The sequence below is a fragment of the Blennius ocellaris genome (genome assembly GCF_963422515.1).
Source record: "Blennius ocellaris genome assembly, chromosome: 17".
NCBI lineage: Eukaryota > Metazoa > Chordata > Actinopteri > Blenniiformes > Blenniidae > Blennius > Blennius ocellaris.
The window spans coordinates 18969598-18995194 of NC_137666.1; the positions used below are offsets into that span (position 1 = coordinate 18969598).

Sequence of the window (25597 nt, forward strand, 5' to 3'; positions counted from 1 at the left end):
GTTAGCGGTGGTTGTACGCTCCAGATGCCAGGACGACATATCCAGAGGTGGGGTGCAGCTGAGGAGCGGCCTGGGGATTGAGTTTTGGTAAGGGGGGGTTATGGGGGGGCAAACATCTTCCACATTCCCCGGAGAGGCCCGCTCCCACTCACATCTGCTTGTCGTGGCTGTTCGGGGAGGACGACGCAGGACCATCTGGCCGGGGGGGGGGGGGGGGTGAGACAGGCGGGCTGGATGGACGCCTTTCCGCATCCTGCCGTCACTGATGGGCCCGCCGCAATATGGCAAAGCATCGTATCAGCGCATTACTGACCCTCCAGCCTTCTCCTACAAGCAAGGTCCAGCGCTGATAAACAGGAACCAGAAGGCAAGGCGCTTTCATTTCATGCTGCCAACAGCAAGTTTCGGGAGAACCTTCTCATTAATGTTTTAACATTCCTAATATTCGGCGTTTCATGTGCGAAAGGCCTCGTGTGGAAATGAGACAATCGGTCATTTCAATTCACTTGGGAAGGGATTCAAACCTGATTCTGGTCGGGGGGGGGGGGGATTCCGTCACGTGAAACACTGAGTTGATTTTATATAAGATTCTTTCCAATTAGCTGAACATTGATTGATCTCATTTATGTTGTGAAAACACTCTTGAAATGTAGAACTAATGTAGAAACGTATTAAGAAAAAACCTCATTTTCAAGATCTTTTCATGTTAATAAAAGTAATAAATACTTCTGAGTAACAAATTACAAATACTTGACTGCAGTAGCTTTGTAAATACTTACTTGTGATTAAGTATATCTTAAGTCATAGATCACTGCTGGTTATGCCCACAGTTTCAATCCATAATCAAACAAATACTTGAATGGTGTCATTTTTATTTATTTAATGTGCTTGAAATCGAGACAATTTATACTAATAATTGAATCAAATCCCAGCTTATTTATTTCACTTGTAATTGAGTGCATTGTAAGCAAAACAACCTGATGTTTTTTTCAGCCTCCATTCCACCTCTGCAGATTGTGTCGACTCAGCAGTGTGAGCTGGCGCTTGTTGTGATCACGATGAAGGAACGTGTCACTCAGCGGCTTCTGACCAGTTTTCATTTCTCTCTGGTCACGTCGGACAGGATTTGACTTGCATGTCTCTCACAAGCGTCTCACAGATATCGAGATGAGATCTAGAAAATTCCATCTGACGTGGGAGAGAACGGAGCATTTGCACCCCCCCCCCCCCCCCCCCCCCCCCCCCCCCCCCCCCCCCCCCCCCCCCCATACACCAGCCGGTAATGAAGTGACTCAGGACTCCTGAGGTCCGGTCCCAGGCGAGATCAATCAGACTTTCCTAACTTGTCAAAACAGCGCTAAAGAATTCAAATGAGCAGGTTTCAAATGGCTTGACGTTGAATCACAGTCCTTGTATGCTTCACCAGCTCCTCTTCCTCTAACCTCCCCCTTTCCTTGCTTCCTTGACCTTGAACTGTCTGGAGGTCCCAGTCTGAGGCGGCCCGAGGTGTGAGGAAGGCAGAGGAAGGGGTGACTTGGGACGGGGGTGTGGAGAGAGTGTGACCCGGGTCCCCCCCCCCCCCCCCCCCCCCCCCCCCCTCCATTGGAGGAGCGGCCCGGTGCGGCAGATGTCGGCCAGTTGTTGCGAGAGAGCCTGGCGTCTGCGGGCCGCTCTGGAGGGGCCACACCCAGAGGGAGGGGCGGGGGGGGGAGTGTGCTTCGCTCTGCTGTCATCCTCCACAACGTGGGCCAGATTAGATTGGAGCTGGACAGCGGAGGATATTCAATTAGATTGTTCATGTCACTCAGTGGCTTCGATCAGAGTCTCTCCTGATGCTTTGTGTTTGCTATCGCGACGAGGGAGAACACAGCGCGCTGTCTTTTTTTTTTTTTTTTTTTTTTTGTCATTTCCATTATGTCGACCTCCAGCTCCGGACTTCTTCATTACCCTTATTATTGACGCTACACGTTGAATATTGACATTACAGGGGCGTGTATATCTCTTGAGTTACATTGTTCACGTTTCAGATGCTATAACATTGCCCGACCTAAAGAACCCACCAGGTCTGAAATGACAAATCAAAATGGAGTTTCTCTATCCTGAATGTCACTGATATTAAAATCGGGTGACATTTCTCTCTCTCTCTCTCTCTCTGTTTGCAGGGAAACCAGCAGCACCTGCAGCAGTGATCCTGGTCTGTTCACCAATGATGAAGGAAGACAAGGTATTAACAGAGCTAACGTGTCCCGAGCCGCTGTGCGAGAAGGGCTGCCTAATTTGTACACTTCATGTAATGTCTGTATTGTGTAAAGGAAGATGAGGAGCTGTCAGATCCGGACACTGAGGGAACGGCGGGGCCGGAGACACAATGGGCTGGTTGCTGGGCACCCAGGCGACTCTAATAAGACGTTGTCATGTCGTGTTAATGAGCGCTGAAGCCTTTGCTAATCTCATTAGCCGTGGTGGGGCCAGGCGGCCTCTGATTTAACAGTTGTCACTACACCTTGACTGTGAGAGGCATGGTTCCTGTGCTCGCCTCGCTGAGTGACAGGTCTGAGAGGAGCTCGCCGTCTGGGGACGGGACCGCCGGCGCCTGGCGCCGCGTGCCGAAAGGAGGCGTTCGCCTGACAAAGCTGGAACTCGCAGGCCCTCGCTCACACGCTCGTGGCGTTTTCTTACAATTTAGTTTCCCCTTTAAAACACGCTCATCCTTTGAAATGCAATGATTTGACATCAGCAAAAAATATCACGTCTTGTCATGATGTGTAAACACATGGAGCACATTGAGATTGACGACCATACTGTACATGCAGAAACAGACATATTCTTGTACAAACAATGGTTTTTACTTTTATAACAAGTTTTGACGAGTTGTTTAGAATCTTAGGGTTCACTTTGACTTGTTTCCCATATTATCTAATACAGAGAGGTTTTTAAAAATTGTACTTAGTTTCTCAATGAAGGCTTCAGAAGCTTTAACAGCAGTAGGACTCTGGCAGTCAACGGGATGCGTTTTCTTTTTTTTTTTAGTTCAACTTCCTCTTTATTGTGATATATCCATCATTAAAAATACAAAAATGTCCTTTCAGAATTCAATTATTTCTGCTGTCCACAGATAATGTCACCATTGAAATAGCATTTAAAGAGACCATGCAAAACACTATGTACAGTATGCAAACAAAAAGTAGTGCAAAACAATGTGTTTATATTACAGATCGGGAAGCGAGAGTAATAAGAGCAGTATGAATATTGTACAATCCATTGTGTGCTATTTATTAGTGAGGTAGTGTGTGACTCCTGTCGGGCAGTGAGCAAGAAGGACTTTCTATAAGAAAGTCATGAGCAAGAGAAACACGTGCAGGATGAATCAATTCACTTCACCGTAACAGTTTTAATGTGAATTTATTGCAATTGTAAGGTAGACTTGTGCACCAAAAGCAGCTTGCTTGCGCAAGAGTTTACACCCTCCGCCTTCCCGTGACTTCCAACGGCTGCAAACAATAATATTTTGATGTGATATGAAAAGCATGACTAAATCCGGCGGTCAGTGTGTGTGAGAGAGTAGTTTAAAGCTCCTCCAATGCTTTGAAATCTCCTGATCCGACATAAGCTTTCTAATAAAAGCGGAGCTTTGGTACCAACGCAGCGCCCTCCCCGCCCCGGCTCTTGTGTGCAGGCGATGACGAGCAGAGCGACTGGTTCTTCGACGGCGACTGTGGCGTGGCGTCGGGCGTGGCCGGCCTGCTGCCCGGCTGGGACTCCGACAGCCAGCTCTCACTGGAGGACAGCCGGACCCTGCCCACCTTCCTGCAGCCCGCCAGACCCTCCTACAGAGGTTGTGTGCTCGCGGATCACGTTTCTGTTAAACACACTGTAAAGTTCGATACGTCCACAGTAACATGCATACGCGGGCCACTGAGGAGCGTATTATTTATTGTCCTCTTCATAAAGGCCCTATCGTGCCGGGGTTGTGTACTTTCTCCCGCTCCGCCTTTATTCACCGAATATCTCCGGTGATCATTTTGCGGCGCGGCGAGATAAATGCTGTGTTTTGCACCATTGCAGGATATCACTCACGTCTTAGACGGCTGCGCGGCTCCGCAGCCTGCTGCATCAGGAAGGATAGGAGGCGGATTCCCAGCAAGGTTAAAGAAAAAAACTTCTCTCTCCATCCTCACTAATCTTTTGCAGCGGAGGGAAAGTCTTTGTTCCTCACCGCCTGTCTCCTATCTGTCTCTGACAGGGCAACAGCATGCCGGTGTTTGTGGAGAGGCTGAGACACTTTTCCCAAGATCCTTACCAGAGAGAGTAAGATGGATATAAATCTCCTTGAAAAGCATATTATTGTTAATGTATGAAGTAATTGTACTCTCTCTCTCTCTCTCTCTCTGTCCTGCCAGCTTTTGGCTGCCTCCTGTTGGAAAACGAGACCGAAGCCAGGTACAAAGTATTTCACAGCTTTATCATCTGCACACGTAGATTCTGCTGGTGAAACCATGACGTCTAACTGCTATTGATGCTTCTCGTGTTCCAGTTGAACCCTTTGTGCCGATTACCAGTGTGTCCTATCGACCTGGTGCCCGAGAGCTCCCAGCCCAGATGCTCGTCCTCAGCCTTCAGAAACAGGTAGCTCAAGCCAAATCTCAGTCAAACTCTCAAGGGCCTATTGGAGATACGCTTTACACTGGCCAATCAAGTATCAATATATGGATGTACAAGTTGTCTATGGGATTCTTAATGCCAAGACTCCAGGGCACAGGCCATCCAGAGGGATTCTAGTTAAGTTACTGCTTGTTGTCTTTGACTGGGTAATTATATTTAGTGGGATGGTGTAAAACACTATTGCTTTTGAAAATTCTTGGCTAAACTAATAAAGGGAGATTTAATCTTTAACATTTTCTTGACTGTACACTGCTTCAAAAAGACGCTTTTAATTTGCCCAAAAGGAGTTCAAACCCGTTGTGAAGTCCACGTGACAAATCTTTTTGAGAGTTTTAGTGACGTCAACACCTGAAAGCTCCAATGAACCAACCGAGCAACTAACATTTCCTTTCTACGTGCAAATCAGACGCACTGATTGACCTCAAATGTGTGTTTTGGGGCTAAAAGAGGAAACTGCAGGAGAAAAACCCATGCATGCATTAATTGAGGCCCCCTGTACTTGACAACGTCACACATGTTTCCGTGTTTCCGTGGCAATGGCATGGTAAACAATACCGTTTTCATGTTGGACCACTAGTGGGTGCTGTTGGTTGTTTTTGTCATGAAACTACATGCACATGAACAGAGAAATAAACGCTATAAACATCAACGATGCGAGTTCAGGGACATTCTAGTGCAGCGGTCTCCAACCCCCGGGCCGCGGACCGGTACCGGTACTGGGCCACACAGACAGGATAAATAACTTACATTATTTCCATTTTATTTATTATCCGAGTCTGACCAATCTTCCATTTTGACAAATATCCGTCTTCTCTCCGTTACATCCATCGTTACATCCATCTATGACTCACGCTTGTGTCGGTCACGTGATACATCAGCTCTGATATTAAACCCACAAGCAGCAAAATGAGTAAAAAACAGTCGTCTTTGGAAAGTTTCTTTTCAACGGGGAAAAGGCCCAGTGAGGAGACAGAAGAATAACGTACAAGTAAGTAGAAAGACATACAAGTACACAGTGGATTCATGTTTATTATAATTTTTTACATAATACCACAGTTGTCGCTCATATCATTTTATTTTGTTGTATTTTTCCACCACACCTTAAAGGCCTGTCCGTGAAAGTATTGTCTGACATTAAACCGTTCCGTGGAGCAAAAAAAGGTTGGGGACCGCTGTTCTACTGGACAGACGACCAAGTTAGATCGTTTTTACGGATTACTGTCAACTATAAAAAGACAAAAGTGTAAAAGTCCCAAGAGAATATGGACTGGGAGTCATTGTTGTTCTTGTCTACCTACTGAGCATGTGCAGAAGAACTTTTTACAACAGCTGTGGTGCGCATGACCAGTAGCACCGTCTCCGCAACTGAGTCGGAGTGTTTTCAAAAAGTTCCGCCTTGGGAGGCGTTTGCAAAAAACTTTTCCATTTTCAGTGGATCCGAGCATCGTTGTGGCGTAAGACCCCGTCCACATGAGCCTGAACCATTAAAAACGTTCCCGTCCAAACGGGACCAATGTAGTACACATGCCAGGCCTGTAAGAGGCGCTGCCACAGAAACAGAGAAGACATGGTGCATGGAAAAAACTGATAAATGAACAAATGTGACATCTTGCTTTATTAAACCAAATAGCATGTCCACCATTGTTGTTGTTGATAAGTGAATTCGCGGAGAAGCTCGCAGGAGCATCGGGTCGAGGGGTGGGACGATGACATCATCATATTTAACAAATGTGCATCTTGCACGTCCACACTTCAAAGCCGAGGTGGCGTTTTAAAAAATGTCCGTGTCGTGGTGTTAAGTATGAGCTGGACTGACGTTAGGAAGCCACGGCAGCAAGTTGTGGAGGATTCAGAAACACTTAAATAAAATAAAAATCACAACTTTTCAAGGTCAGTCTTCCCAAATAGAGAAATACTTTGTGTTGACAGTGTTGAAATGCAGATTCAATTCCCGGCATTTCTGGGACTGCTCAAAAAATATAAAAAAAACATAAAGTGAAGGTTTATCCAAAAGATGTTTGTCAAAGCTTCACATTGCTCCCAGTCATCCCTGGAAGTGTTGGATCTGCATGGGGGACTATTGAGGAGGCGAGCAGCCCTCTTGGCCTCGAGACTGTGGGACTCCTCGTTGTGTTGTTTCCACTCTTGACTATTTATGGTGCATTCTTAATTTTGTTTCACACACGCTCCCTTCCCTGCCTCTCTCTTGGGTTATTTCACAGAGCGCTCCAGCACTCCTTGATGAGGGGCAAAAACACAACGGCTATGAAAAGCCCCCGACTTCTTAGGGCTTTCTTTTCTAAACTGGCCCTTTCTTCTCCACCTGAAAGGTTCCTTCAGATTCCAGTTTAAGGCATTGTGAATACTAATTTCTGTCTATTAAAAAGCCCTCATATCCCTGCCATGCTCTCATTTGAATGGCAGACTCAGGGGAGACCTCTTAATTCCTTTATAGTGGGATTCAAGACCCTTCACTTCAAAAAGTATAAATCATACTCCCAAATGAACGAGGGAGAGAGAGGGGTGGGGGGGTGGGGGGTGGGTTGACGAGAGGGGCTTCTGATGTGTCCCGTTGGACGGCACGAGCTGAATCCATCTCCCCAAGCTGCTCAAATCCAGCCTCCAGTGAGATGGCGGCTTTGTCCTCACGACCCGGCTCTGCACACGCGACACCCAGCCTGCTAGCCAAACTTCCTCCAAACACACAGAAACAGCTGTGTGCCGTTACACCGCGCAGGATGCTAACCCTGTCGAATGACCACGTTTGGTAACTACCGTCAAAAACGAACAATGGCAAAGGATAATCAGGGAATACATCGTTTATTAGTTATTAGTCATAAAGTCGTTATAGTCGGTCCATGCAGGAAGTGACAGTATGTCAGTGTTTGATAGCCTCAACGTATCAATTCTAGTCAGTCAGTTTTGGAGTATTTAACATTGTCGGGCCTCATTACTTAAGGTTAGAAATTAATAAAGAAATCAAATTATTTTCAGTTTTTACTTAAAAACTGATTTTTTAAAATAAAAAAATGCAAGTTAAAAGAAAAAAAAAAAAAGACTAGACATCTTTTCTCAGTAGACCAGAGTTGAGACGTGACATTACATTAAGAGAGTGATGATATGTTAAAAGGGGTGTTACACATAAGGACCGTGGGACATCGACTCACACATGCAGGAGAATGATTTACGCGGTTCGCGTGCGCAGTAGCTCCATTTCAAAAAGTCCCCCCCCCCATCGTTTCCACAGATGGAGTTTGAGCGTTTTCAAAAAGTTGCATCTTCAGTGGCATTTGTTGTCGTGTAAATGGATTTCCGAAACACAACCAAAGTTTTGCATTTTCACTTTTCGCGCTGTGGCGTAAACTGGGCCTTCGTAACTTTAAATGCTTGGGGGTTTTTTTGGACTGTGGAAGGAAATGTTATGGAACATGCAGCCTCCGTGCAGAAAGTCCTCCTCTATCAATCAATCAAACCTTTATTTATAAAGTACTTTCCATGCAAAAAAAATGGTGTGCAGCGTGGTTCTAAAGAAAATGATCTTCCATCATTCAACTTTGCACTGTGTACCAAATTTACATTTTGTTCAATGGGAAATGTCCACACGCACTGCGTTGTTCATTATTTAAAGGCCTTGCCACTGTCACCGTCTCCCTCCTGGATGTTCAGAATTAATTTGTCTTCATTATATTACATTAAAGCCCCTCCTCCTCCCCCTCCTCCTCCTCCTCCTCATTGAAAATATCCCTCCTTCTGCTTTCTTTACAAATCTCACTCTGTGAACAAGTGACTTTTGTTTTTGCTTTCAAACACCCTTGAGAGAAAAGTGTTTTCTCTGTCGGCGGCTGTGCGAGCATTAATCTTTTATTGTTGCAGTGATATGGCATTAATAAAAGCTGTCATCTCTTGTTTGATGCCGGTTGACGGAGACGGTGGCATATTTGATACTCAGTGATAAAGACCGCGTACAGTGGCGCGCTGTTCAGCCAGGATGCTCGGTGGGATTTGGGCTGTAAACGCTCGGGGGGCCGGCGGCCGCGTTTAAAATGCACAACGGCCCCCCGGCTGAGCCGCTTTTATCTATTGACTTATTTATTTCTAAATGACACTCGCGCTGCGAGATAAATCATAGTCTTACACCACTCCCTTCCCCGTTTTCATTTTAATTGTGAGATCACGGTGTCAGCAGTTAGTATATTGGTGTGAGTGGCCTATTGATTATTGATTTGGAGCTATTGATTATGTTCCCTGAAGACCCTAATCCTTTCTGATTCATTTGAATACCTCTATTAATCTTGAGATCCTGCTCACACCTGAAGCGCCATGTACCCTAATGAAAATAGATGGGCGCTTTGTAAGCCGCAGCCTCTCCCTCCTCGTTTTGATTTATTCTTTTTAATTGATATATTTGCTTTTGGATGTGGGCGCCAAAATTACAATTGACCCCGTGTCAGTGCTGTTTCACTCGGCACCCCGAGGGACCGCATCGAATTTAAAAGTGTCTCATATGACCTGAGAAGTCTATCCTGGACACTTTTTTTTTTTTTCTCTCCCTCCAGTGTCCTTGTGTCTTTGATGGAACGTAGTACTTGTCGATCTCATCATCGTCTGAGTAAATCTTTTTTCTCCCAGTGAATTTAAGCACAAACTGGCCATCATCTGTCAGGCTGTTCCAACGGATGAAGTAACAGATGCTAAATAATAACAGTTTTTACAGCGAGCCCTGTAGCAGGCTTAAGAAAAAAAAAAAAAAAAGGCCTGTGGTTTATGCTCTGAGATGAATGGTGGTGTTTTTCTCTGGTTAATGAGCCAACTGATGGTGTTCTCAGGTTGGATTAGCATTGCACTGAGTGGCTCAGTGGGCTCCTGACGCACCCCCCCCCCCCCCCCCCCTACCCCGCAGTGTGCCGGCCCCTCCACAGGCGGAGCGGGGCCCCCGGGCCGCCACCGCCTCGCCGGCAATCAGCGGCGAGCTGGAGGGGATGGACCGCCGAACGCATCTTAACGCCAAATGCATCAGGGTTTTACTTTTAATACCGCGGGCGCGCCTCGTGAAATAATGCCACGTTTAAACGCGGATCGATTTTGGAATTAAAAAGTTAGTTTGCGAAGATTTACTGTGGGGAGTTCAATGCCTGAGCTCTTTATCAGGGGCGCAAATGGCTGGTTATGTGCTGTCCGACAGAGGTACGATTGAGGGATCGATAGGCGCGTGATTTACTAACTGGAGTACAGGTAATCAATAAGTATAAAAGTAAATGAAATATGCATTACGGGGATTTTATTAGAGAGGGGTAGCAGGGAGAGAATAACGGTCAGGCCATTTATTTTTATATCTATTGATTATACAACATAGAGACTTCGCTCAAAGCGTGCCCCGCGCGCCTCTCAACACCCGGCGCCTGCACGCCCGCCGCGTGATTTATGGGCGTGGAGGTCACGGACCACACCGCCTGGTTAAGAGGCTGGCCTGACGGGGCCGCGCCGCGGCGGGTTGTCTGTCGGGGCGGCGAGCTTTATGTCGCCTGCAGTCCGAGACGAGTTCACGAGGAGCTGCTCTCGGCGGCTCGGCCGTCCATCACGGCTTCGCTCTTACACCTTTATTGGCGTTTCCAACAAAGGGCCTCGTGTCTATGTCCGTTTTTAGGGATGCAGCGCGGACTTCGTCGCCACGTTTTGGGACAAAAGAGCTGATCACACGGCCCTGAAACGAAACAAAAAAGTAAACATAAGACGAAAGAGAGCAAAGAAAGTGTAAACTTTGTTTGTAAGGCGACGTTCCACCACGTCTTCATGCTTTGTGAAAAATTGGATCTACTGTCGATGATGAATGAAGATAAAATGCGGGATCATAACGTATGTTTCAAGTGCGTCAGCGGTAGAGACTAAAGCTGCATCCCAATTCTACTCCTTAACCCTACCCCCTTTGAAATGCGCGTTCACAAGAGTCTGAGGGGTGTCCCATTTCACTAGTGCGCAAAGGCGGAGGGGTAAGGGGAAGGGCTATTCACCCCTCGAAACGAAGCGTTTCGAGGGGTAGGAGGAGTTTCAAACTTCCATGCAACTCACCAACAAGGACTCGCATTTCACATATATACGCTTCTAAAGTTATATAAACCTGTTGTGTTTTATACTAGTAAGAACGGCAGTAGTCCTGCCGTATGTAGCTTACGTGTGTATTTGTTTGGTAGAGACCGTGTTTATAACATTTTATTATTACACCTTATCGTTCCAAAGTCTTCTAATATGGGTGTTTTGAAAACAGCAAACAAGGAAGCTCCTCCACTTTCACATGGTGAATGAGGAAATATTTCTGAAGTCCAAATACATCGCAAAAACTGAAGTAATCCATGTCTCCGTCTATTTCTTCGCCTTGATGGTGGAAAGGCGGAAAACGAAACAAAGCAGCCAAGCTACTGCAACACGTTGAATTTGGGACGGCAGGACGACGCTCCTGCTGGAAAATCAACAACTATTCGTGGCTCAGCGCTACTAATATAACGGTGCCGTATTATGATGTCAAAACTGTGAGACGGAGGGAGAGGGGGGTCCCAAATCTAAGGGCTGAAACTTTTACCCCTTTGCCCTCATTTTGGAGGGGAAGGCGGAGGGCTAAGGGGTAGGCGGAGGGGTACAAAATAGAATTGGGATTGGGCCTTAATCTCCGTTCACATGACATTTTCAAGTGGAAAAACAGAAAACTTGTTGCGTTTTCGGCGTCAGGCTTTTCTGTGGTCGGCCCCTCCCCTCCCATACACAAACAAACAACCATCACACGAGCTGAACCCAACCCCCTCGCCATGGAGCAGACCTTGACCTTTAACCCTACATCGGGGCTGTTAACCTCGCGGAGGAGCTTTTCCTATTTCCGGGCTCCTGACATACGACACACCGGAGACGCTGAGCAGGTGTAATTTGTTCATGTGAGGTCTGCAATGACTCCGGCACAGCTTCAACCCTCGACGGTGAAAATATGCATTAATGAAGAAAAATTAATAAACCACACTGAGGGAACATGTAAACCTGCTGAGTTTGCAAACGCGGCAGAGGTTGCGCTTATCGACTTTTGTGAAATCGCTCTATTTCTACATGTTTGTGTGCGTGGTGGGCGGCAGCCGCGTCAAACTCCGTGAGTAATGCACTTTTCTGTCTTTGTTTATGTCCCGCAGGCAGACTAATGTCACTTCAGGTCCGCTGTGCACAGGAGAGATGAGGAAGAGCCGGGAAGCTCCATTTGTCACCACTTCAGGTAACACAATCGACACCTTCGCATATCCACTTCTCGGCTCCGTGTCCGACGCACGGCGATGGAAACATGGCGGGGAAAAACCTGGTGCTTTATGCTGTTGGCGTCGCTGTCGTCGGTCCATAACTCACCGGGATCTCTGATCATGTCAGTGAGCTGCAGGTTCAACGCTTATCCACAACTGTGTTCAATAAAGTTGTTCTGCAGCTTTTTATCCCCTTGATGCAATCAATGGTTTTAATCACAATATATCCTTTTATTTTTTATTCTCCTATTACTTATTAAATGTACATTTTGGAACACGACTCCCTTCTAATAAGCAGCACAAGTCAAAGTTGACTTCATGTCGTGTTTCTACGCTTTATCTTTGAAATTCATGTATTTTCTCACTGGATTCTGTAGCAATTTTCTGGATTTTGTTGTGTTTTTTGCACATTTTGTAGTTCTCTCATGTTTTAAAAATAGATGCGTCGGCGTTTGATTCATTGGCGTCACAGGTCTGCAAAGTTTACATTAAAAGCGTTACGCAGCAGGAGATGAAATGGCAGCGCTTCAGGATGAAGAGGAAGGTGACTGGGTCAAAAGAAAAACAAATGGGGTGCCGAAGCACCCCCAAGAAATATGATTCATTTTTAATGGTTTATTGAGATCTTTTTTATGTGTGAAGATTATAATTTGTTGCCTGGTTAATTAATAAATACACAATTATAACATGGATTTTTAAACTGAAATAGTATAATAGTAGAATGTGATTCAGCCAATCGCTGCAGCTCATGCATTAAGGTGCATGGAGGAGGAATGTCTATAGACATTTTGAAAAATGAGGAAAGATTTAAAAAAAAAATCTATCTGATACATTTGTCTTGTTTTAATGGTCCTGCATTAGTGTTTACATGGAGTTATGACATTAAAACTACCGTTTCGCTCAATGCACCGTCATGTTACCACCATATTGTGCAATAGGACGATCAATTCTGTTCTAAATATATGAGTTTTTAGTGAAATAAATGTTCTCTCCTTCTGTGTATTTTCATTTGGACTTTTTTGTCCAAAACAAGAAAAAAAAAAACAAGTGTCGGATGGTTGACAGAGACAGAGGTTTCCAGCCAGATGTGGGCGTGCTGTTGTATTTGGAGTGTTTCACGAGGTGTGATGTGGAGGCCGTCCTATTGGAGGAGGCAGTGAGCAGCGCCGTGCGCTCAGCCCAGTCGACCTGCCTCTTTTCATTACACTGATGGCTCGGGGCCTTGTGTCTTTCCCGGATTGAAATCTGAATTGGTTTGTCCACCTTTTCTTCTCCGTCCCGTCTCTCTGCTCCACTCCTGCAGCTGCTGTTTGTCATTTAAATAACGAATGCCGGTAGTCCCCTGATTTAGTGAGGGTTGCGGGCCTCTGATGTATATTAATATTGCCGCACGGCGCACTGTACCGGGGCTCCATCACTCATTTGGATAAAAGAGGTGGAATTTAAAAACAGCCAATGCTTTACTTGGATACAGATTGCATCCATTTATTGCACTGAGTGATGGAACAGCCGGCGACTCCGTCCTTCACCTCCACGGCGCTGAACCACTTCCCATAAAAGTAAAAAAAAAAAAAGGATTCACCCCATGGCCCCGAAGGACCCCTCATATTCACCGGGCGGAACGAGGGGCATCCCTCAGTTTGTCAACACACCACTGCAGGAGCCGCGAGAAATCAGGATAAAAGAGGTTTTTTTCATAGAATTTTGGGAAAAAAACCCCCAAAAAACACAATTTCTGATCGTTAAACAGTTGACTTTAATTCAAATGTACTATTTTGTGTATAAGGTGTCAGACGCCCCCCCCTCAGCCCTACTCAGAGTGTTTTCCTGCGTCGGGAGTCTAGTGCCCCTTGTCCACCGTGATTTATCATGCGTCCCATGTTGTCCAATGTCAGTTTCTGCAGCTGCAACTGCTCCGTATAAATCTTTGCTCTGGCAGGCTGCTGCGCCGCGTCCCTCCTCGCCAATCTCAGCAGCGTCACAAGACGCACATTCACCCTGACAAGCTCCTCAGGCCGCCCGTGTAAGGATTTTTGGTTTGCCGCCACTCCGACGCGGAATCAGATTCAGTGATTTACTGAGCGGGAGTTGCTTCCTGGTAAACATCTTGTTTGCATGAAGAGATTGTTTACCGTGCTCGACGGAGAGAGAGAGAGCGAGAGAGCAGCGCTCGCATTGCTCTTAGTGAACACGACAGCTGAGTCTTGGCGTTAGCCAGAGGAAGTGGATTGTTGTATGTGTTAGTGGTTGATTTGAAACTCTGTAATCAGGAGTGAAAATGGTCTGCAGCCGAAGGTATCCTCCGGGGCTCCGCGGGGAATTACCCAGCCTGGTACCCAGCTGTTGCTTTGTCTTCTTTCTTCACCCTTTTAGCACCTCCGCGGCAGTGCTGGAGCGAGTTGTGAAGAAAAGAGAGGGAACAAAAAAAAAAAAGAAAAAGAAAAAGCAACTTATCAAGCCAGGTATCTGTTTGGATTAGATGACCGCTCCATTTCTCAGCCTTAAATTGACCATTTTCTACTTTTCTCACCACCATTCAATCCAGATGTCCAACTCCCCCAACAGGTGCCGTCTTCAGGCTGAACAAAGGACGACGTCTTTATGTTTGAAAGAAGAAATATTATGAAACATTTGGACATTCCAAATAGTTTCTTTTCGGGAATGAACGTTTTAATTTTGCAACTTTATCGCAATTGTCCCTGCACGATATACAAATTTCAACAAACTGGGGTGAATTGCGATGAATCACGTTTTCAATGCACAATGCAATTTAAATACAAGAAATCGTTAATTCAGCAAAATTGCGCTATTAACTAATGAAAAAGTTCACTATTGTTTGGAAGAACAAATCTCAAGGACAACGGCTTTCGTGTCATACACATATCTTTATCACATTACCCAAAAACGTACCTCATATTGCATGTTCACTTATCGCAGCCTGAGTTTCTTTAATGACCTTGTGAGTCAGAATTGGCCGTTATCTCGTCTTTAACATCAGAAACAATAATATCAGTAAAGAACATCATTATGGGCCTCGAATACTTTTGGGATAAATAGTTTTGGCTTGTGACTTAGTGAGTGTCAAAGTAATGTAACTGCTCACAGTCTCCCCGTAATGCCCTTCATGGTTGTGTCTTCAAAGTCGCTGTTAAACTGAAGTAACGCCACCTTCATACAGCAGGTGGTGGTAGTGAGTCACTGCACTCCGTTTTTGAATTCCTCTTTCGTCCGTTGGCTTGATTTTCAGTTAGTGATTACCAGGAGCTCCAGCCTCTGCTGTGTTTACTCGAACACAGCAGAGTTTCAAACACGAGACCAAAGTTCCAAAAATCCAAACGTTAAGATCATGTGAATTTTTTAATTAAAAAAAAAAGAAAATCTGCTGTTTCTAGTTTGTCCACTTGGGGTCACACTGCTCCAATAAAAGTGGAATTCAGAATGAAAAACTGAGCCGCAGATGCAACAATGCTCATAGGAGTGCGATGAGTGACACATAATCAAGACAATGAGGGGAATTTTATCAAAAAAATGCATGTTTCACAATCACGTTTTCTGTGAATAGGCGGAATTTCACAAAAAATGATTTTTTGAGATGCATTTTATTTCTTCAGGGAATTGTTTGCATTGAGTTAAAAAAAAAAAAGGAAATAAACAAACTACTATGCTGCTATTATTTTGGAAGTTGTAACGTTATCATTTTGCCGGTCGAGCTCATCACATCATATTTTCCAGACGATAAGATGCACCTGAGGCCAAGTTGTTTGTTTCCTGAAAACGGAGGAAAAACATGAAAGCTGCTCTCCTACGTCGGTCACATTTGTAGATGTAACGGATGTAACGTCACCATTTGTTCCACAACCTTCTATTAATTTGTTCCTCAGCTTTTAGCCCACAATTCTTTGTTATCTCCAATTCAATAACGGATCTTTAGTCGATCTTAGTTTCTTAACATCCTGAACTCTTCCTGCTGCTGTGTTTTTAGTTTATGATGCACATTTTAATATTTTTAGTTTGAATCCCGCTGTTTAGCTTTTTTCTCTTGACCTTTACCAGAGAAATAAGGTAATAATGTAGGGTTTTTTGGTGGTCGTGTAGCAGGATTCTGTTGTCATACAGTGACATCTAGTGGTCCTCAATGGTATTTAGAAGTGTAATTTGATATATAATTTGCTTCTTGTTATAAGTCACATGAACAACTACACAACTGAAAAAAGTACAACTTAAATAAATGAGTTATTTATATGTAAATATATGTGTGTGTGTGCGTGTGTGTTAGCTTCTTTTTTAAAGTTTTGAACAAAAAGAAAAGACTGTACCTTTGAAGGTACGAGCCTGAACTCAGCATGTTTTATTTAATGTTTAGCTGGATAAGTTATTTTAGTCATTTTATCACTTACCCCTTGTTTTTAGGTGAAAATGTAACTTTTTGAAAACTCCCAAATTTAAACTCACTTTTTGAAATCAGTCTGACTCCATTGTTGCGTAAATGAGGTAAAATTCAACTCTTTGGAAATGTGTAGATGACGTTAACAACTGCTACCGCCACATTTTCTATCATGATAAATAGTTGTTCTGCACATGCTCAGTCGAAGGACAATAAGGACAATGTTCCCTCCAGCGTGTCATGACTCCCAGTCCACATTCTCCTAGGACTTGGTCGTCTGTCCATACGAACATCCGTGTTCTACCATCCTGTGTGCATGTGGGTGTGGGTTTTATTACAAAAATGAGCAGCAGCACCCACTAGTGGCCCAGCATGAAAACTACACAGCTTTCACCATTTCCACCATTGCCTTGTAAATGCGAAACTTTCCTGAAACGACGCGTCTTCGCTAGAAGAAACCAGGGCCTCTGACCGGTCAAGGGTTGTGCCAGATCTTCACGTCGTCACGCCAGGCGGGGGTGCCCGTGTGGCGGGGCTGGCGCCCCCCCCCCGCCACCGGGCTCTCGGTGCCGCTCCCCTCCGTCGCCGTGCGTCTCCTTGCCCGAGCAAGACGGCTGCGTGACAGATCACCTGCGTCGAAGGCCCGCCGTGTTCCTGCCCGGCGGTCCGGCCCCCCTCTCATTAATGCCCAGGCTGGCGCGAGGGCTGTATGGCAGCACAAGACAAATAACGCCACCACTCAGCCATCACTTCTGCTGACAGAATTGCAGCCCACCGCACTATTTCGCCCTCTCCGGCTCCACTCCACACCCTGCTCTTGTCCTTCAAACCCCCCCTCCTCCTCCTCCTCCTCCTCCTCCTCCTCCTCTTCCTCCTCCTCCTCCTCAACCCGTCTCCTCCATTTCCACCTGCACCTGCCTGCTCTGCTCCTCCAAACTTTCAATGCAGGGTTTTTTTTTGTTTGTTTTTTGCCATTGCTGGAATCCCACCCGGCACTGTAACCAGCTCTAATCGTTTTGTGTTTCCTCTTTATGCAGGCAGATTTGTTTTGAGTCCCGTCAGGTACCTTCCACTTGCTTGTGTGCAAACCTTCTCAGCAGGCGGTCCGGTTCAAGCCTCCTATTTTTTTTTTTCCAGTTGTGAAGAGTAGTGTGTGTGTGTGTGTGTGTGTGTGTGTGTGTGTGTGTGTGTGTGTGTGTGTGTGTGTGTGTGTGTGTGTGTGTAGGAAGGAGGGCGAGCAGGAGAGAGAGAGGGAGAAACACAAAGGCTAATCATTAAAGAGCTATTCAGCCCTGTTCATTTAAGTGTGGGAATCAGCAGGCCCATTACTGTCAATGTGTAATTAGCTGATTAATAAACAGGGGGAAGGGGAGGAGTGCTCCAGGAAGGCCTGTAATGATTGTTTTTAGAGAGCATCACATGAGAGCTTATTAAGATGGTAAGACGCTTCCTTTCAACTTCCCATTATCACCGCCATAAACGTACCGGGTGCGCGGCAGCAAAACCTTTGCACTGCGACGTCTTTGTTGACCTTGATGTTAAATAGGTTGAGTGTTTATATTCCTCCGAATTCAATTACTCATTACTTAAGAATTATATCGTGCCCATGTAATGCATGAAAATGATTTATAAGCTATGGATTTGAGATTAAAACGGACATAAAAGTGATTCTACATTATATTTACCCCTCCTTGCTCTCAGACGTGTCTGACTGGTGGGACGTGACATTGAACCCGTTTCTCACGTTTAGCCTTTTCATGCACTAATACATAAATAGTTAAATATTAAATACATTAAAAAAAATTTTTTACACGAAAGCAAAGATTAAAGTGGACTAAATTGTGTATTTGACGTTTTAACATCATCCTAACTTGCACTGTAGACTGTCGACTGTTGAAGCAGCGTTCTTTAACCTTTCAACTGCACAGTCTTATATCTCGTTTCAAAAGTTTTAAAAAGGAGTGTCGAACTTTCTATGAGATGGCCTTTAGACTGGACTAATGAGCCTGAAATATAAAGAAACTACAACCAGGTCGGGTGTCAAACAAGAGGCCCGAGGGCCAAAACTTGGACGGCAAGCAGCTCTAACCCGGCCAAACCAACAAGAAGATTGTAGATAAAAAATATCTTTTAAGGAAAACACAATTCTTCACAACACAAGTCTGAGACCAAAGCTGAGATGAGAAATGAGATCGGTGAAATGCTGCCATGACAGCTCGCTAACTAGCATTAGCTTCAAAGCTATGCTGGAAGATTGTACAAACACCCATAACACTACAGTGACAGGAGAAGTTATATATAGAAAATATAGAAAAGCTTACAACAGTATTTTATGTTTTAGCTACATGTGGTCCCTGAACTAAAATGTGTTTGACACCGCTGATCTGAGATCACACGCAATCAATCGTAGGAACGTACGTACGTAGCACCTTTAAAGTGAAGTCAACAAAGGAGTTTGTCAGAAAAACTGCAATGATCTGAAGCGAGAGAGAAGAAATTTAGTTAAAAACATGTTTTTTAACAAATAATATATGAACAAATCAAAGAACTACTCAAGAATAATAAAAGATCACATTTAATAAGTGCAACTGCTAATTTCCAGATTGTATGCGTGTCAACCACAGCTAGATAAAATAACAAGAGTGAACAACAGGAAGTAAAAACTGAGTTTCAAAATAATAGCATTAACTAACAAAACCTAATGTGATGTCATATACTTTCACTTTTACGCCTAAATAAGTTTGATCCTTTATACTTGCACTTTTACCTGTAATCGAGTGCTTTAATGTTTATTTAACAAAGGCTTGATTAAAAGACACATTTTAGAACAGGATGGAGTGAAAATGTAATAAAGACAAATTACATTTATGAATACAAAGTAAGGGTTCAGCTGTTTCAAGCATTTATTAAAAAGGTGTGTCTGACTTTTTACAGTAAAATCGTACAACCCTACATTCCCACAGTCCATCATTCTGTCAACAATTACTAAAGCAAGATAGATCGGACTGAGTTTAGAGTTAATTGGTGGAGATTAATTATCAATAAATGAGAGCAGTTTTCACTTTATATGTATATATAAGTAAAATAGCAATGCAATTTCTTTACCTCTGTGCATTTTGATGTGAGCAGCAACAATATATAAGAAACATAAACCCGTGGATTGGTCATACAAGACAATACCAAACAAAGCCGTAAGTAAAATAGAGAAATTTCCTGTTTTTGTATGAATGAAAATAATGTATAAACCTCAGAAATATTCATCAGCGCTTTTAAAAACAACCTTTTTTGACCTTGATGCAGGATATGAGTTTGTATCTGCTGCACACACACACACACACACGCACACGCACCCGCCCTGCTGCTTCGTTGTATTTGTCAAAGATGAAAAGCTCTGAATTTTGATGGAGCCCTTTATGTTTAACCCAAGTGTTTTGGTCCAACCTCAGCAACGGTTAGTCATCATTCCCTCAAGAAATATTAATCAATTATCTTGCCCGCCGGATCAGTTTGGGGGAGAAGTCATCTGGAAAGAGGCACAAGCAGATATCAGGAGAACGAGCAACAGCACATGCCAGTGAATGCTGTAATGCCTAATCCTTTGAGACAGCCCAGAGCCACAATGTCACTTCTAGTTCCCTCGTCCTCTGCTGTTCCACTGCCTGCCCAGCGTCTTGTGTGACCGCCACTAACTTTTGTTTTTGGCGGAGCAGTGGAGGAGGAAGGGGAGAGGGGGGGGGGGGGGGGGGCATTTATTTATCAAAGTGAAGTAGGAAAAGCAGGAAAGCATGTTATTTGTTTCAGAGTTCCTCTGTCTTCTGCGAAAATTGCTTCTCTTTCCCTCACGAAAGCCTTAAAGGTGAGCGAGATCCGGAGAGGAGAGGACGGTTGAACAGGAAGGCGGTCAGTGAGATGTGAAGTGTGATGAATTGAGTGGAAAACATGCAGCTTCTTGCACTGTGTAACCAGGGGGTGGGGGGGGTTAAGCCATAGGAGCTGCACAGATTGGCCTTTTAATAACCATGTCCTCAAGTCATATGGGGCTAAATTGGATTTGGCTCACATGACTAAAACCTCATTAATATTTAACTTATTAGCAGAGAATTGCTTCAAAGTTTTACTTTAATATACCTTAAGCACGGGCTGACCTGCGAGGTTGTGGTCTGAATTGTAAATGTTTTATTCCCCCCCCCCTCTCTCACTGTGCAGCGTTCAACCCGTTTCACGTGGATCAGCAGGGAGGAGACGAACACGGAGCTGCGAACGCCTCCAACCAGGAGCCGGTGGGACCAAATCCAGCCGGTCCACAGGCCTAGACGTTTGTCTTCCGGGGGGGGGGGGGCAGGACCCACTGGACCCCTGGACTCTTGAACAAGACTGTGATGAAAGTAAAGCTGCTGTGCCGTTAAAATGAACAGGCCGGGACTCCTCCCGCTGCACAAACTTTACGCCGACGACGAAGAAGAAGAAGGGGGGGGGGGGGGGTAGAAAAAAAAACACAAAGCACATCATTACTCTCCAAATCAGCATGTTACTGCGAGATCCACTCCTGCCAGGTAGTATGTTCAGCATGACAAATGTTAATGCAATCAAGCCTTGTTAATCCCTCCGCCGTCTCCTCGAGGACGACGGCGGCTTCAAGAGGCTCTCGGTCTTGACTGTAGCCTTGGCAGCTCCCCCCGTTTCCACACGCAGCCTCTGGGCCACCTGCCACCACACAGGCCAGCCGGCGGCGCGGCCGTTTGTCAGCAGGGACGGCAGTCGGGTGAGGCGGGACGGCGGAGGGAGTCGGCCTCCACTTCAGGGGCGGCAGGGCGACGGGCGGCAGCGGCGTCACCACGTTTCGCTGCTGCGGGGGTTCGGAGAGGCGGCCGCCGGCAGAGAGCCACACAAAGTACAGGCCTTCTATTAGCATGGATTTGAAAAGCCACAGTCGCTACAAAGCCGCTCATTAGCACAACACAGAGGGAGCGCCGACGCGCCTCTCGGAGGGCCGCCTCTGTTCTCTCCAGGTTAGCTTCTATATTCAAATCCCCCCCAAAACCGTATTTAAAGTTCAAGGCTGGCAGTAAGTCTGTTTGACGCAGGAAGTGGACGGACGCCAGCAGAGAGGAGTTGGAGGAGAGAGTCGCGAAGAGTCGTCCCCTGTATTTTCACCTACCCTTGGGGTGTACATTTCCCCGGCTCCCTCAGCATCAGATGCATTAAAAGATCAATGGCGGCGTACAGTGAGATCAGACACAGCCGCTCTGGCCAAGCTGGTAAACAAGTTGATTTTTTTAAAGAGAAATGTATACGGCCCAGGTTTTTTGTTTTTTTTTTCTGCGGGAGAATGAGACTCTCACAGGGTTTGAACCACGTCGTACAACCTCGACACTATGGCCAAGTAGCAAATATGTTTTTTTAATAGTCTAAGATATTATTGGATTTGGACAATTTTAATGTTCGTCCCACCGCTTAACAGAGAACTCGATCGCGCCGGGCATTTAACATGCCTTTCTGGTGATCCGATCTCATGTGGCAAACCCTAAAGACAAGTGTGAACAGACACCAAAAGCTGTCACTCAGTCCAGTTCTCCACATCGGGGCTTTGTAGTGTGAACAAATGCGTTCCCAAACTGCTCGATACAAACAAGTGTAAAAGACTCTGCGTCAGGTGATGTGATCTGATGACCCCAAAACACATGGCCACACACACACACACACACAGAAGATCTGCAGAATGACGCTGCTTGAAAATATATTTACCATTCAAAGTTTGACTTGAATGATATTAGATGAAGGGGAAAAAAATGTAAATCCAGAATTATCAAAGCCCGAAAAGCAACGGATCTGTGCTTTAATGCCAAAAGACAAGGTGTCTTTTTAGTGAAATGAGCCACATGATCACCGGCCACATAACACTCGTCTCTTCAAGACACTTTGAGGCCGTATTCAGTAGGAAGACTCGCGTTTGATAGAATGGGATTTGCCAATTAACGTGAGTTATATGTCTGCAATAATCCGTCTGAGGGAGCTTTATGTGATCATGTTGGAGAGGGATGACATTTATAAATGCTGTGTGTGCACCCCCAGTCTAAATGGATGCCTCACACAAGACATCCTGCCACAGGAATCAGTCAAAGTGTTGAAGCAGAGTTGCACCCCCCCACCCACCCCCACCCTCCTCCTCCTCCACCACCACCACCACCTGCTTCCCCTCCTGCAGCCTCACCAGGGCAGTTTCAGTTCGAACCTGTCGGCTCTTCGCAGGTCGAGAAACTGTATCATTGAAAATGAGTAAATAATTGTAGAATCACACCGGTGAGGTTGTGCTTGGAAAAACAAACAAAAAAAAAGACAGCAAGCATTTAAGTTAAACAGTCATTAATGTTGAAATATAGAGGGAAAAGCACAATTTGATCAAAACGGCCTGAACCCCAACGTGTGAATTCATATTATCACGAGACTCCACGTTATCGCGTAGCGCATGTATGTACCCCTGATGTAGTGCAGCTCCAGTTCATCCCGTACATCATTCAGTTATTAAAAACAAACTAATGTAGAAAAAATAAACCACAATGTCCTATTTCGTGTGGGTAAAGGTTGGATAGTTTGTGCATCAGAAAGGCAAAAACGACGCGTTTTCCACTTGCCGTCGTGGAAATGGGATCTTTAATTACAATCGTTTGCACATTTTACCCGGGTTTTAATCACAATGACCTTTATAGTGAAAATAGTTCAGCAGAAAGAACTTATTTTTTTTGGGGGGGGGGGGGGGGGGGGTCAGCATATCGTACAGCGACGGGTTCTCCGGGACGTCTTTCTTGAACTCGCTGACGACTCCGGGTATCGACTGCGTTGAGTTTTAATGGAGCCGCGGCAGCTCGCGTCTCGGTGCCAGGGCATCGACAGCTCCAGGTACACTTCCATTAGCGGGTAGGAGGGAAATCATTTAACTGCCATCCGTGGTAATTAGCAGTCACTGAAACGATGTCTTAGCCAGACCTTGTGCCCCAAAAATGAATTTCCGATGGCGAGGGACCGCGGCGGGGGGAATGGCATCCGCGCAGCCAGTCAATTGTCCTGTTACAGTTAAGGAATCCGGCAGGCGAGCACCACTCATATTTCATCCCAGGTAAAGATTACCTGTCACACCCATGGGAGATGTATTGATCTGTTTTCCTTTTTCCGCCAGCAATCACCTGACAAAGGCACCTAGGAGGCGAGTGAATGAGTGATGCCTGGCCCGGCCGCCTCGCCGCGGCGCCTGCTAGTGTCCACTGATGGGTGGAGAGGTGATGAGGAAGAGCGCAGATAATGCAGTCATAAACTCTGTTTGAACCTCCTCTGTATGCATGCGGCCCCCCCACCCCCCACCCCTTTGAGCCGCGGGGGGTCGCAGGTCACCGGGGAATTAGCTTCTTCTTCTTTTTTTTTTTGCCGCCTCCTTTCTTGTAGCGTGTGCCGATGACAGAGACACATGCAAACGAGCCCCTCTGGTTCCTGCTGACAAACGCATGTTGGGAGTCACCGGAGTTCAACTCACTTTGGATTTCAAAAGGCGATTCGCGTATTCGGACTCCCGTTGTCCTGCGACCGCCGCCAAACGGGGGAAAAAAACCCAACACATTTTACATTGTTTCCTTGGCAGCTACGTGTGTTTATATATATTTGCCTTGTTTCGGTGGAATGTCAGAGTTGATATTATCCATGAAGCCATGCATTCAAAGGGATCGCACTGTATAATACATGTGGTATTTATGATGTGATAATTATACACCCATTAGTTTAGGATTTACGTCTGAGGACATTTAAATTGAATTTCGCGATAGATAGTGCCGTAGATATGTGTCTCTTAATTTTTTACTATCATACTTTTGAATTTCATTTCCAGGGATTTAAACATATCTCGCCGATATCAGGGTTCCCAGGCAGCTATCCACATTCCATATGTAATACAAACAGCATCTTATCTCGTCGGCTGTTATCTTTGTGTTTAATAGCGGCGGAGGCATGGCTAATTGCTTTGCAAATGATCTTAAAGAGGATTACTCAGAACGTCTGTGCGTCACCAGATGTTAGAGGGACGTTTCGATGGTCAGATTCAATCGAAGCCGCGGTGCAGCTTTCAATACAGTCGCTTTCTTTACACTTCTGCCAAAATGCATTTAAAGAAACAAGCTCAATGTGCACCGAGGTCAAGTTAGAATTAAACCTCCGTTTGACAAGCTGTAGAAGTTGTTGTAGTTCCACTCGGATCGTATTTCCATATTTAAGAAGGTCTTACCTTCATGTCATTCGTGATGTTTGATTCACTTCTTCATGATCGAAACCGTAAGAGGAACTAATGCAGTATTCATTCAATTCCAGTGTCAGATGTGTGCAATAAACACGTTTTGGTGATCAAGGTTGTATGAAAGGTTTGTGTATTCTCAGATGTGTTCATATTATTCCAGTGGCTGGTGGAATCTATCAAACAAGGTTGTAAAAATGTCATTAAAAACTCAATAAAACAGACCAGATGACTGGAGGTGTAGCATAGTTACATACGTCACGATTGTCGTCATTAACTTGGAAACGGTCCAGGATGACTTGAGTTAGCCTGAACTTAAAAGTCGGTGTCCGTTCACGTGACCGCGGGACTCGGAGCCGCTGGAAACGCTTCAGTTTTAGAGAAGGTGGATCTTTTCTAAAGAAAAGTGTCATGACGCCCAGTCCATACTCTCCTGGGTCTTTGGTGGTTTTATCTTTATCTATCCAAACAAGCGTCCGTTTAACACCATTGTTCATGTTTATTGGGTTTTGTTCTCCGCACACATGGTTTCATGACCAAAACAAACAAGACAAACAAACAACAGCACCCACAAACTACATCGTCCATGGAAACGGACATCGTTTTAAACGTGTAAACGTGAAACTTTTCTTTAAGCCAAACCCAACTGATGTGTTTTTTTCACTTGTAACGCTGTCGTGTAAACAGGGCCTCGATGTTAAAGTTTTAATCCTGTTTTTAAAATGGTGTTGGTGATGAAAGTTGTGTGCGATGTTTGTAAACTGCCTTCTGTTCCACTTTGATCAAGTAAAGGAGCCTCCAGTGAAAATCACTCCGGCGGTTTATTGATGTATGATGGTTGTAAAGCGGTTCGTATGCTAAGAGAACAATTTATTAATTGGGTATGTTACATTTTTTTTCCTGGAAGAGAAACTAATATAAGGGAGATTCTTTTAATAGTGTTTGTTCCAGCCAGGTGTCAAAGGTCAGCCGTGGCAAAATAACATGATCATTACTGGACTTTAAACCGAT

The 25597-nt window shown here is 45.1% G+C and overlaps 1 protein-coding gene across 1 annotated transcript in view; it reads left to right on the top strand.

The window, feature by feature from the left end:
• Positions 1–23030, top strand: part of LOC308142795 (G patch domain-containing protein 2-like) — a 35841-nt gene extending 12811 nt beyond the window's left edge. Inside the window, exons 3-10 of the mRNA XM_080513376.1 lie at positions 2163–2224; positions 3677–3835; positions 4066–4145; positions 4244–4308; positions 4401–4440; positions 4535–4626; positions 11829–11908; positions 20521–23030. Of these exons, the coding sequence (XP_080369502.1) occupies positions 2163–2224; positions 3677–3835; positions 4066–4145; positions 4244–4308; positions 4401–4440; positions 4535–4626; positions 11829–11908; positions 20521–20627 (685 nt within the window). The 3' untranslated portion in view covers positions 20628–23030. The remainder of the gene's footprint in view (positions 1–2162; positions 2225–3676; positions 3836–4065; positions 4146–4243; positions 4309–4400; positions 4441–4534; positions 4627–11828; positions 11909–20520) is intronic.
• The last annotated feature ends 2567 nt before the right edge of the window (positions 23031–25597 follow it).